A 13431-nucleotide genomic window follows, 5' to 3' on the forward strand; every position below is an offset into this window, starting at 1 on the left:
TAAATAAAAATTGCTTAGGAATGTGAAACAGATGCAACTCTGTGTGGGCAGATCCACTGGGTTCTGAAGATGGCCTTGGGAGCTAGAAGAAATACAAGGATTTGCTCCTGTTGGTAGTCTGTCACCAGGCAATCTCCAGCCATTGTTATTTCTGTATGATATACTATGGCATCCACCAAAGAAACTCCAGTACTTGCATGACATCACTCCCATCTTATGCAAGGAGATCTGTTTTTAGACAACTGTGTACCCTCATTTCCAACCCCGACAGTATTCCTCTTTTCATGACTGCAGACTGAAACTGCCATTCACTACCCCTCTTTTAAGAACAGAGCAAATCAACTGAAGAGCAAATCAACGGACATGATACTTTCTTTAAAACAAAAAGTACTTTTACACAGAAATGCGATGAAAGCCTTGAGATGCAGCTCTTTGGTATAAAAATACAGTAATTTCACAAATACAAGCCGCAGCAATTTGACAAAAATTTTGGTGGAAACCCGGAAGTGCAGCTAATAGTCGGGTGCGGCTAATATGTTAATAATTTTCTGACATTTACTACCCCAGACGTGCCAGCCAGAGTGCCGAGCCAAGCACCGGCCAGTAAAAGCCGGCATTTCGCAATTGTTACAGTGTTACCGTGTTGCCCTGGCTCCCTGCAGGCAGCACGGGGGGCGGGGAGAGAGGCGGGAGAGCTCTCTTCTTCCCTCCTCTGCCGCAGCCCAGGGGAGGAGGGGGGGAGGCGCCGCCATTGCCGCGGCCCGGGGAGCCGACAGGGGGAGGGCGCCGCCGTTGCTGCGGCCCGGGGAGCCGACGGAGGGGGGGGGGGGAGCGCCGCCATTGCCGCGGCTCTGGGAGCCGACGGGAGCCCTGCGCAGCCATTGCTGCGGCCCGGGGAGGGGGGGGGAAGTGCGCGCCGCCATTGCCGCGGCCCAGGGAGGGGGGGGGAAGTGCGCGCCACCATTGCCGCGGCCCGGGGAGCCGACGGGAGCCCTGCGCAGCCATTGCTGTGGCCCGGGGAGGCGGGTGGAAGCACGCGCCGCCATTGCCACGGCCCGGGGGGGGGGGCGGGAAGTGCGCGCCGCCATTGCCGCGGCCCGGGGAGGAGGCGGGGTGCTTTGTCCATGCCCGCCGCCGGCGCCACGGGGGCGGGAAAGCTCCGTCCTCGCCCGCCGCCACTGCCGTAGGAGCGGGGGAAGCTCCGTCCCTGCCTGCCACCGCGGGGCAGCGCCGACCCGGGGTGACCGAGCCCAGTGGCAGCGGCGGCCGGCCCCGAGCGGCAGCACCGGGCTGGGCCACCTGGCCCCGTCAGCCGCCCCTAGCGGGCCGAGCCTGCACAACCTTAGCTCAGCCAGTAAACCCCGCCCTCCCGCGGTTCTGTTACTAATTGCACGCGGGTCCTCGCTGCGAACGACAGAGCGGCTTATATTCGGGTGCGGCTTATCTATGGACAAAAACCGAAATATTTGCCAACACCCAGAGATGCGGCTTATACTCAGTGCGGCTTGTATTCGTGAATTTACTGTACATATGAGTAAGTAACAGATCAATGTTTTTGGGGAGATTTCAAAACTTTAACTTGTGTTTAATTTTTGCAGCTGATCTCTATACCTTGATTAGAGGCCAGTGCATCTGCACCTCTGGCAGCATATAAAATAAGCCTTGCTGGTAATTAGGATGGTTTTCTAACACAGCTAAAATACTGAAAAAGCATGAATGTCCATATGCTTTCAGAAGCATCCTCCATCAACTACAACTTTCTTGAACATATATAGCTGTCTGGTTTGACCTTCTTGCAGTCAGTTGCTTGCCATTTTCCTCGCTTCTGCACAAATACACAATTTCTTCCTCTCACTGGAAAACGGTAGGAGCCTCTTCTCCAGTTTATGTAGGTTACAGGTTCTCCTCCATTCCATTCCCAATGTCCAGGATTGACTTGGTCATTCAAACCTGTGTGAAATAAGTAAGACCAAATCAGTGATGTTTATTGTCACTGGAGCCGGATGCCAGGAGAGTCATGTTATTCTGTAAATTGTTCTTCATTAAAAAATGCATACAATTGCATGCTGAGAGAAAAAGCAAACATCTGGTCAAATATAAGCGAAGCACAATTTAGGATTTAATTAGTCCACTTGAATCACATTTAGTGCCCTATGAATAAAGGAAAATACCTTTTTCTGCAATAGTGAGTATCTAAAATGTTTTTCTCTCCTTTCATCTATTGCGTGTCTATCACCTCATAGGTTTCTCTTTTGATACTTGAAATTACAGTTCAGAATCAGAGAAGAAGAACCAAACTGAGGACAGTATTGCAGAAACAAGAAGGGTTAGAAAAAAGCAGTAGCACTAGTATATGAGCTAAGGCAGTCATTCACAGAAAGGAGGTACTAAGTAGACCCATCCAAATTCTTTCTATTTCTCATTAAATGTCAAGTGCCTAATAATAAATAGCTAAATCTGAAATGATATGATGAAATTTACTTTAGCTTATCATCAGGTTAATTTGTAAGATTTCTAACACAAGATGACACCATTAAATTAGGAGTAACACAAATAATTATTTAAATTTAAACAAAAGAAAAAGCTAAATTAGGGATAAACAAAGTAAAAGTCAAAACAAAGCTGAGATAAAGTTTTAGGAGCTGCACCAGAACAGTTTTCATCAGCTTTTGCCAAAATAGGAAAGGTTTCAAGACACAAACAGTCCAGCAATAGACATCATGATAGATTCATCTTTTTGATTAAGACTTATAAAAGTAACGGGGTAAATTATGGCTTTTGGGTTATGCTTGCGCTGAAATAATAAAAGCAGCAAAAATTTGAGGACAATACAGTGTTTAAAAACTGGGCTTGAACTGCTGCAGCAGTTTCTACTTTTCAACATGTACAGGAACTGCAATCTGCAGAGGAAACTTGCAGCCAATATACTTGCCTATCCAAAAGGGCATCCTCCCACTGAAGTCCCACAACCACTGCATGTGTTGTTCATTAGCCACACTTGTTAAACTCCCCAGGTACCTAGGCTCAACGAGAGAGGACAGAGTAATTAGCATTCCACAGAGTGACAGACAGCTCCCATCAACTTATCAAAAGGGTGTTGATTCTAGTATAAAGTATATAAATAATGAGTCACACGAAAACTGCAACTTACTGTCATGAAGGAATAATTAATTACATGAAGTCTTAAAATTGTGGATTGCCTGGGGAGGAATCCAAGTCCTAGTCTGGTTTTTCTAACAGAAAATTAAATCAACTGGGCAACTGAAGGAAATGTATACAGGAAATACGTGCCTCATACTCACAAACTGTGTTTTAAACTATTGGAGCAATTATTGATACCTTATTTTCCATAAAATAATAAACTTTCTATACTGAAATTCAAGCTACTGAAAGATACAATTTCACTTAGTAGGGATAGAGATATCATATCAAAATCATGTTTTGACAATACTGAAGCTTTGAATGCTACATTTAAGCAGTAATTTGGTTCTGAGAAATAATAATAGTATCACAAAATCATAGAATGTCCTGAGTAGGAAGGTAGTCACAAAGATCATAAAAATCTAACTATTGGCTCTGCACAGGGCAGCCCAAGAATCACAAAACGAGCCTGAGAGCGTTGTCCAAACACTTCTGTCAGGCTGGTGCTGTCACCACTGTCTGGGCCCTGGGGAGGCTGTTCCAGTGCTCAACCACCCTCTGAGTGAAGAACCTTCTCATAATATATAATCTAAATGTCCCCTGTCACAGTTGCACTCACATTCTCTAAACTCAACATTCAGGCTCTTTCATAATTTTCACCCCCAACCCCACCCCGTTTCCTTCCTCTCCCTCTATCCCAACCCTTTTTTTTTTTTTTTTTTTGCATTTTTTTGCATCCTTTTTAATTTTGGGTTTCAGCTGACCTGTTTGTTTTGTCTCTCCATCTTCCTGTGAACCTGCACTCAGTAAATGAGTAAATGCAGGTATTGTCTGCAGTGACTACACATTTAGTTCAGGTTGGAGAGAAGTTGTGGTTTGTATTAAGCAGGCTATTTCTGAGTTAAGTCAGTGCATAAGCTCTGCACCGACAAATCTTCCAGCCAGTACAAAACATACAAGCACCAGCAGGCTACTCATATGAGAGCACACTAAATCTTTAGGCATTAAGAGGCAAATGCCATTCTTCACATTTGCCAGGAACTGTCAACCATCAGTGGCTCCACATCTTATTTATCCCTCTTTGTGTCTGCTTGCTGCTGATATCATATCACCTTTTTACATATCACACCTGGTGTTGCCCTCCCTCTGATCCTGAACCTCTGGTGCTGACACTTCTGACTGCTGCTCAGTCTGTAAGTGATGCCAACCCCTTCAGCCTCTGAGAATATCCTGGGTGAGAGTTGATAGGGCCAGAGCAAACAACACTGCTCATAAAAACATTTTAAGAGTGCAAAAAAACTTTTTGAACTTCAGAATAAGTAAATGATATTGTAAGGATTTTGTTAATTTCATTGCTTTTGCCAGATGATCGGGATATCGCTGTTGGTCCAGATGAAGTGATGACTGCCTTCTTTAAGAGCTAGGACAGCAATCAGGCCTGAAGAATGGCATGGCACACTTGAGCTCACTATGGAGACTGTGAACAGATGTTAGAGTCAAAGCCCACCATTAAGCCTGCTACCTGGTTAGACATCCATGCCTGAAGCTCCATTCCCATTTTTGCCCTTTATGTCTTCTAAGAGTACTGATCCCATGGATTCCTTATGATGCCACACAAGATAGGGAAGCAGGAAAAATTTACATAATGAGAAATTCTGACATTCTGGTCCACAATATTCTGCATAGACCCTACTGCACAAAACCTGGATAATTCCTTAGTCTGTGGCCCACAGGGTCAGGATATTAAATAAATTCATTGTGTTTCTGAGGGGGGATGGTCCTGCTGCAAAGTCCTCCTCTGTTATCCCAAAGCAGCAGGGGATGGAGCTGCCCTCTGCTCCACACTGCACCGTGGAGCTGCCCAGGCCAGCAGGACAGCTGGGTGTTAGCCCTCGCCTGTGCAATCACAGCTGCCCTGGGGCAAGTCAGGCCCATCGGGGGGCTCCTTGAATTCCTGGCCACTAGAGAACAGCATGTAAAGGATCACACTGACACCTGTGCACACTCTCCTCCCCTACAGGTGTGGCGTAACAGCCTCAAAACTCTCTGGCAGGGGTCAGGATTGTGCACCCACTGTGGTAGAGGCCCCCAGAATTGCACCCAGTGAAGGTGTCAGCAGGGCTTCGGGCTCTCATCATAGTGAGATGTTCCTGTATGTCCCAGGGATGACAGGCTTCCACCCTTCTGGGCCAATCTGCCAGGCACAGGATATCTGGTGAGCTAGGAACAAAGCTGTTACACTGACAAATGTTGGGAAGTTTTGTACTCAGTCTTCTACAGACAGAGTCCAGTAAAGTAGAAGCAGTTAATTCAGGGTGTCCTCCCAGGCTAGCTTCTTCAGCGGTAGGATTCTATTCTGCCTCACAGTGCCTGTGGTTGCACTCACCAAACGGACCTGAGAAGAGGTTTGTGCAGCAGTTTCTGTGATATCACTACTAGGTGAGCAAGAACAAAAATAGAGCCTCTGGCTTCTGTTTAAGGACACTCAAAACCCAGGAACTAAGTTATTTGCTTTAGGTGAACATATCTTGCTTCTGGTTGTCCTTGAAAATGAGAAGCCAAAAAGCATCAATGTGTGTCAGTAACTGCTCTGTCACTTATGACATACAGGCATGGTCTGAGCAATAACAGTTTCAGACTCCAATCCCTGTACCAGGGAGAGACTTCATCACTGTGAAAGCACTGCAATAATTATAATGTAATCTATTTTTTTCTCTATAGGAGTGCTTTCTAAGTACAGCTTGAGAAGAACATTACTGAAGAGAGAACAACTGTTCTAATTGCTATACCTAGTTAGGGGGGTTATGTATTGTAGGGAAATGAGAACCATCCTGAAAGAACATTATGAACTTTCATAATGTTACTCACTGAACCTGGAGGCATAGCATCAGACACCGGAAATTACAAGATAATGTTATTTATGGAGTTGTGTGCATTTAGCACTTCCTAATGTAAATTAGTCAAAATAAGGGGTTATAATGCTTTATTAGGAAAAGAACCCAAACAAAACTAAAAACCAACAAACAAATACAACCAAAAGAAGCCACAACAAACCCACTCACATCACTTTTTACTGTGCTAAACCATCCATTTAAAATTGTTCCTGCATGCTTTTTAATTTTTGTTATTGAGTAAAGAGCATCCTTTATCTTAGAGCAGTTATACAAATTAAGGAAGTATTTTGGGTAGCTATTGACCTTGAAGTATTATATGAAAAATACTTATCAAAAAGACTACTGATTTTCCATTAAATTGTCCGATATATTTAAGAGTATGGTACCATTTTGGTAAATTTAACATTGGCAAAAGCACACTTGACTAAGTGTGAAGGTCTCCACAGGACAAAACATTTTGTTTGAACTGCTGTAGTAAATCCATGTTGAATTGATGATGTTGAAGGGAGTGGGGGGTGACTGAAAGGCTGTGCTTATCTCAATCTTTTGTTTGGTCACCTAGGGAGTTACCCTGATGCCTTGAAATAGGTGTCAATGCTGCTTACATCACATTATGTCATTCAAAACATTCAGATGTGAGTGGCAGACATGGCGAGAGCTTGCAGGAGCCCTTCACTTCCAGACTGGCAGTTGAAAGTCAGACAGCGTACACAAGGCCTTTAAAATGACCCTAGGTACCTGGATCCCTCTGCTGGAGTCACACACAATAATTTGAGTTAAACCAGTTGCTCAGAGAACTAGGGCCAGGAGAAGAGAGCTACTGTCCTGCTTTGCACTAGGGAACACTGAACCACCACGAAGGACCTAATCTGTTACTTTAGATGTGTCTCTGCCTGTGATTCCCAAGAACTGAGGCCACATGTAGCTAATATTGTACCATCAAACAATATAGCATGTCCTGCCTTACACAGTTGGCAGTAAAGGACCTGAAATCTAATAATATTTGAGTTTTAATTAAATGTTAAACTTCGAAAAAGATAAAGGTATAATATGACTAACAAGGCAAAAGACACAACTCTGGGTTCCGTCTATCCAGTTCTTCCATCCCTTCAGTGGCGGCAGTGAAACCATCTCACATATGAGTGAGCTGACCCTTGGGAAGGACATGTTCCTATTGGATAAACAAGAGCTGTGGCATAAATCATCAAAATTGCTTCTGAATCAGGCTGCTGTGGGATCACTCAGCCATAATATCTCCCAGATGCTTCTCTTCATGTTGCCAAGAGCCTCTTCATGCATACAAAGAAAGCCAGAGAAATGAGTTCTTAAACCATCTTTTTCTCCAATGAATTAGAGAAGGGTTAGAAATAGTGCAAGATTTTCACAGCAATTAACTGAGATTTTCCTGTCTCCCCCATCCCCAGTTTAACACTGATATATAAAAACTTGCATCAAGACAAGCACATATTTTTGTCTGCTTGTACCCCTGCACCTGGAAACTAAAGAAAAGGGTTGAATATCGCCTGTAACAGATGCACATAACCTGACTATCAGGTTGGAAGGAACTTCAAGGATCATCTAGTTCCAACCTTTCTTGGCCAAAGGACAGTCCAGACAAGATGGTCCAGCACTCTCTCTAGCAAAACCTTTAAAGTGTCTGATGTTGTAGAATCCACCACATCCTTGGGGTGAGTCTTCTAATGGCTGATCTCACAGTGGAAAAACAAATTCCCTTGTGTGTAATTGTAACCTCGTTCCAATTGCTCGTTCCAGTAGCTCCTTGTTAAAAGAGAGCCTCCATCTTCTTCTTAGCCACCCACTAAATACTGAAATATGGTGATAAGGGCTCCCCTATGCCTTCTTTCTTCACATAGCAGGCCTTACTGTCCTTTTGTCATCTTTGTGGCCCTTCTCCAGACACTTTTCAGCCTGCTTACTTCTGTATACTTTTTTGTACAGCCGGCTCTCAAGTCCATCATCTCAGGATTGCAAGCTTGTCTCAAAAAGGGTAGGGGGCTGTTTAGCTGTAGGCTGTTAGTTAATCAATGTTAACAATGCTTGAGTTCTTTTCCCTGTTCTATATTATAGAAAAACTGTAGCATGATAAATGAATAGGAGCTTAAAATTATGCCATTTTTGTAGTAGTAAAAAATTATTCTTTTTTTCATGAAAGTTGGCTGATTTACTGAAAGTCAATTCTAATATTTTCATTTACTATCTAGCTTGTTTGATCTATTGAAAATTGAGGACTGACCTCCATGGTAGTTTTATTTCCCTGTTGGAAACATTTAAATGTCAATAGAATCATTATTAATAACTGAAACATCGCAATTAATGGTGGTGATGATTGCTGGAGGAGCTGGGGAAAAGCACAAAATAAAATTTCATAAGTTATGTTCTTGTACCACGTTTTAGCATGTTTCTGAAGCTGTTCTTTTGTAAATCCGATCCAGATGGAGGCAAGGAGTACTCCATTTACTGGGATAAATCTTCCTTAGTTTATGTTAGTATGACATTAATTGAATTAGCACCACCCTAGGATTCATTTCCTTGTGGATTCAGTATTATGCCTTGATTTTCTGTGTACTTTTTAAAACACTGTAATTTAGTTACTGTTGTTTACATTTGTTTACTTTTATTCAGTTCAATATCTAAATTGCACACTATAGCCTTCATCAAGCAGCTACCACCAATAAAAAATATGGGTCACAAAAATCACACTCTTCTAGAGGATAGGAAACACCTCCTGGTAGAGTGACATATGGTTCCAGAGATCAATTCACTGTTGAAGCCTTAAAAAAGTATATATAAATATATAAAAATAGTCACGATTTTTAGCTTTGTTTGCTAACATAATAAAAGCAGATAATAACAATTTCAGCTGAAATTGTAAGTAAACCAAGTGATAACGTAATATTTGGGGTGAGCTCACAAGAGCACATAAAAATTTAAATTTTAGGAAAGAATATCTTCCATCACTTGGGAAGTAGTAATATCAAGACTTTTCTTTTGCATGTTACCAAGACAACATAATCTGGCATAACTGAGTGTAATGAATCAATTCTTGTTATGCGTGCTTGGCCATGATTCATGGCTCAGCATGTCCTTCCACTACTTATGGAACATATTCCGTTTCTGTTATTTCCAACTCTTCCCTGTTTCAATTTTCCTTGGAGTAATGGAGAGGTCTGGAGTAATGGAGAGGTCTGTTTAAGGCCCTCCTATTTTTCAGATTGGTTTTCAAGCTGTTGCTCACAATTCAGGACAAGCTACAGAGCATGCCTATCCTTGGACAAGCTTCATGTTATCGTGGCTAACATTTTTTCCAGTGCTAACCTAATGCCCCTAAAGCCAAAATCCCAAAGCAAGTGTCCAGAAAGCAAGACTTGCAGGTTTTTTATCTCCTACTTTGAGATAACTATTATTATTATTATTATTATTGTTGTTGTTGTTGTTTTTATATCCTTAAAAAGTCAGAAATGCACTGTTAAATTTAATGTAAAAATTTTCAAGTAGTTACTGAATCTTCAAAGCTGCATCTTCAGAAGAATACAGTGAGGCACACAGGAGCTGGCAATATTTTATCATTACTATGTCAAGAGAAGGTAGTGCCAAGGAAGTGGTGAGTAAGAGAAAATGAAATTCTGAGTTTCTACTGACTCTTGAGTTTCTCTTCTACCAAACTAACTCTCCCATTGGGAAAGTATCCTCACTGCAGATGGACAGCTTCGGGAATTCATGCTGGGATTAAGATAGCATCAACACCTGAAACATTATGAGACTAATATTTTTATTGTCCACTGTGTTTGAATCCCAGGATTTGTTCCATTTTGGGGGGGAGCTATGCAGAACAGCCAAAGCTGAGTTTATCAAAATAAATTTGGCTTCAAGAGCAGCATTCAGGTCAGGGAAACAGCAGTGCACAGCAAATGTATTACGGTTTCTTACTGTTCTCTGCAAGCATGAGCAGCAGTGTTCCAGGTGACCTTGTGATTCACTACCAGGAAGTAGCAGCTGCCCTCATGGTAAGTCCATCCAGAGGGACATTTCTTCATAGTTACCTCCTAAAATAAAAGAGAAAGAGGTAAAAAAGACTTCTGTCTGTGCACAGATAGTCTGTGCACTTGTGGCCAAAATTAAACCAAGCATGAACTTTGGTGTCCATAAATAAAGCTACAGCATTGGTTAAAAGATTTAAATAAATAATGTCTGACAGATGATCCTACAATTTACAATTACTAGCTTTAATGGTGACAGTAGGATTCAGTTCCAAAAATCCTCCAAAGATTTTATATTCGTTTGGATACCATTTTCTGTCTCCTGTAGTCTGTACAGGGAAAGCAGCAAAACAAAATTCAGCATAAATTGGTGGGGAGAATGTATGTTTACAGAATACAGTAGTTTCACGAATACAAGCCACACGGATTATAAGCCGCACCCCCAGTGCCTCGACAATGTTGCTGTCTTTGTCAATAGATAAGCCGCACCCCGAATATTAGCCGCACTTTCGTTCGTCGCGAGAATCCGTGCGCAGCTTTCACAAATTGGCCAATTAGTAACAGGATCGCGGCATAGCGGGCTTTACTGGCTCGGGGCGGGGCCAGGCAGGCTCGGCCCACTCATGGTTGCCGACGGGGCCGGGTGGCCCAGCTCAGCGCCACGGCTCGGCGGGGCTGGCCGGGTGGTGCTGCCGCCGCCGCCGGGCTCGCTGGCCCCCCTCTCCCGTCAGCACCGCCCCGCTGCCGCGTTCGCTCGCCCGGCTGGCAGGGCTGCCGGCGCCGATGCCAGGCTCGCCGGCCACCCCGCGCCGCGTTCGCTCGCGCCGCGCCTCGCTCGCCCCGCGCCGCGCTCGCCTCGCGCCGCTTTAGCGAGCACCGCTTCCGCGGGCGCCGCGCCTCGCTCGCCCCGCGCCGCTTTCGCGAGCGCCGCTTTCGCGAGCGCCGCGCCTCGCTCGCCCCGCGCCGCTTTCGCGAGCGCCGCTTTCGCGAGCGCCGCGCCTCGCTCGCCCTGCGCCGCGCCTCGCGAGCGCCGCTTTCGCGAGCGCCGCGCCTCGCTCGCCCCGCGCCGCTTTCGCGAGCGCCGCTTTCGCGAGCGCCGCGCCGCGTTCGCTCGCCCCGCCGGCAGGGCTGCCGCCGCCGCCAGGCTCGCCGGCCGCCCCCTCCCGTCTGCACTGCCGCCGCGTTTCCTCGCCCTGACCGGCACTGCAGGCCCCCGCACCGCCGGGCTCCCCCACGCTGCTGGCCCCGATTCTGCTGGGCTTCCCCCGCTGCCAGGCAGCCCTACCCGCCGGCCTTCCTGCTTCTGCCATGCTCCCCTGCACTGCTAGCCCCAGTTCTCCCGGGCTCCCCCGCCCTGCTGGCCCGGGCTCTGCCGCCCCCCCTGCCCCGCCCTGCTGGCTCAGGCTCTGCCGCCTGCCCCCCACACTGCTGGCCCCGCCTCTGCCAGGCTTTCCCACCTCTGCCGGGGCCGGCCGGGCTCCAGCTTGGCTTGGGGCTGCCGCGGGCTCTCACTTCCGTGTTGGCAGCTTTTAGAATTTTGTTAATGTATTAGCCGCCCCGGAATATTGGCCGCACTTGCGGGTTTCCACCAAAATTTTGGTCAAATTGTTGCGGCTTGTATTCGTGAAATTACTGTACCTAAGTAAGCATATTTTGCTGAATTCCACCTATTCTCCCACAGACTTCATTCATTGACGGTGTGATGCCCACAACATCACAACCACCAAGACACTAGTGTGCTCATGTGGTTCGTCCAGGAGCACCTGTGGGTGTCAGAGAGGAAAGGCAACTACAGCAGTCAAGTCTTCATCATGTTCCTGGGAATCTTTTGTTTCTACTGAAAGCAGACCTGAATCTGGATAACATTTACAGTAATTTCACGAATACAAGCCACACTATTTTGACTAAGATTTTGCTCCTAAACCGGAAATGAGGCTAATACTCAGGAGCGGCTAATATGTGAATAATTTTCTGACATTTACAACCTCAGAAGTGCCAGCCAGAGTGCCGAGCCGAGCAGCTGCAAAGTCGGCATTTTGCGATTGTTACAAATTGCTACTCTGTTGCGCCGTGGGTGGAGCCTGGCACCCTGTAGGCAGCACGGAGGGCAGGGAGAGAGGAGGGAGAGCTCCCCCCTTCCCTCCTCTGCCGCAGCCCAGGGGAGAGATGGGGGGGCCCCGCGCCGCCATTGCCGCGGCTCTGAGAGGCGGCGGGGGGCTCCGTCCCCGCCTGCCACCACAGGGCAGAGCCGGGCCGTGGTGACCGAGCCCAGTGGCAGCGGCGGCTGGCCCCCAGCGGCCCCGCCGAGCGGCAGCGCCAGGCTGGGCCACCTGGCCCCGTCAGCAGCCCCGAGCAGGCCGAGCCTGCACAGCCCGAGCCGAGCCAGTAAACCTCACCCTGCCGTCGTTCTGTTACTATTTGGCAACTTTGTTGCACGCGGGTCCTCGCTGCGAACGACAGAGCGGCTTATACTCGGGTGCAGCTTATTTATGGACAAAGAATGAAATATTTGCCAACACCCAGAGATGCGGCTTATGCTCAGTGCGGCTTGTATTCGTGAATTTACTGTATTCCCTGTTCAGGTAAATAACAGTTGCAAGAGCATATCACCAATTGTAGGCTCCATGCTCTGACATAGATACCTACACATGGCTACATTTTTACCTTGCTTTGGGAATTCCAGAATTTCCATGTTATCCCATCACACTGAAATAATTTCTGTGTGCTTTCTTCATAATGCAATAGACCCTTTAAATCTGGTGTACAAGCCTTTTGAAAAGAGTAGAAGTCCTGGAAAGAGAAAATGTCATTTGAACATTTGAAGGAAAATAATTACACCAAACAACTGAAATGAAACAGATTAATTAGGTCTTATATTAAAATTTTGTGCCATGAAAATTCTTCTAGGTGTTGAATCATTTTGGAAAACAGCACAGCTTAAAACAGACGGTGAAAATGCCCATGGAAAAAAAGCGTTTCATACCTTATGTCTTGATCTTCGTTCAGCTGCAAGTTCTGCCTTATCAGCCTGTGGGATTTCTGTTTTCCTGGAGGACATGACATTTATCTGTGGTTGTATCTTCTTGTTGGTTTCAGCTGAAGAGGTGTCATCCTCTATTTTGAGTGATATGATCCCGTGATACTTCATTTTACAGTATCACACACAAAAGAACAGAAGAAGAAAAGAGAGGGTTAGTACGTATGCACAAGCAGCTCTTTAATAAATTAAATAAACAAATTATAAAAATTCATTCTTATACAAATTATTGTGAATCAAGGAAAACTACTCCAAAGAAAAAGAATGCTAAATAGAAAAACAAAGTATTGGACATAACAAATTATTAACAGTGATAAAGCCTGGAAAGAACAAAATCAGAAAGAAGTCATGGAAATTTCCA

General features: G+C 45.6%; 1 protein-coding gene across 2 annotated transcripts in view; it reads right to left on the bottom strand.

The window, feature by feature from the left end:
* Positions 1–1475: 1475 nt before the first annotated feature.
* Positions 1476–13431, bottom strand: part of FREM1 (FRAS1 related extracellular matrix 1) — a 65956-nt gene continuing 54000 nt past the window's right edge. For both annotated transcript variants that reach the window (XM_033086345.1, XM_033086348.1), the window contains 5 exons: positions 13017–13175; positions 12698–12823; positions 9984–10099; positions 2933–3018; positions 1476–1950 (listed from right to left, as the gene is read on the bottom strand). In XM_033086345.1, coding sequence (XP_032942236.1) covers positions 1751–1950; positions 2933–3018; positions 9984–10099; positions 12698–12823; positions 13017–13175 — 687 coding nt within the window. In that variant the 3' untranslated portion in view covers positions 1476–1750. The remainder of the gene's footprint in view (positions 1951–2932; positions 3019–9983; positions 10100–12697; positions 12824–13016; positions 13176–13431) is intronic.

The sequence above is a fragment of the Catharus ustulatus genome, chromosome Z (assembly GCF_009819885.2).
Source record: "Catharus ustulatus isolate bCatUst1 chromosome Z, bCatUst1.pri.v2, whole genome shotgun sequence".
Classification (NCBI taxonomy): domain Eukaryota; kingdom Metazoa; phylum Chordata; class Aves; order Passeriformes; family Turdidae; genus Catharus; species Catharus ustulatus.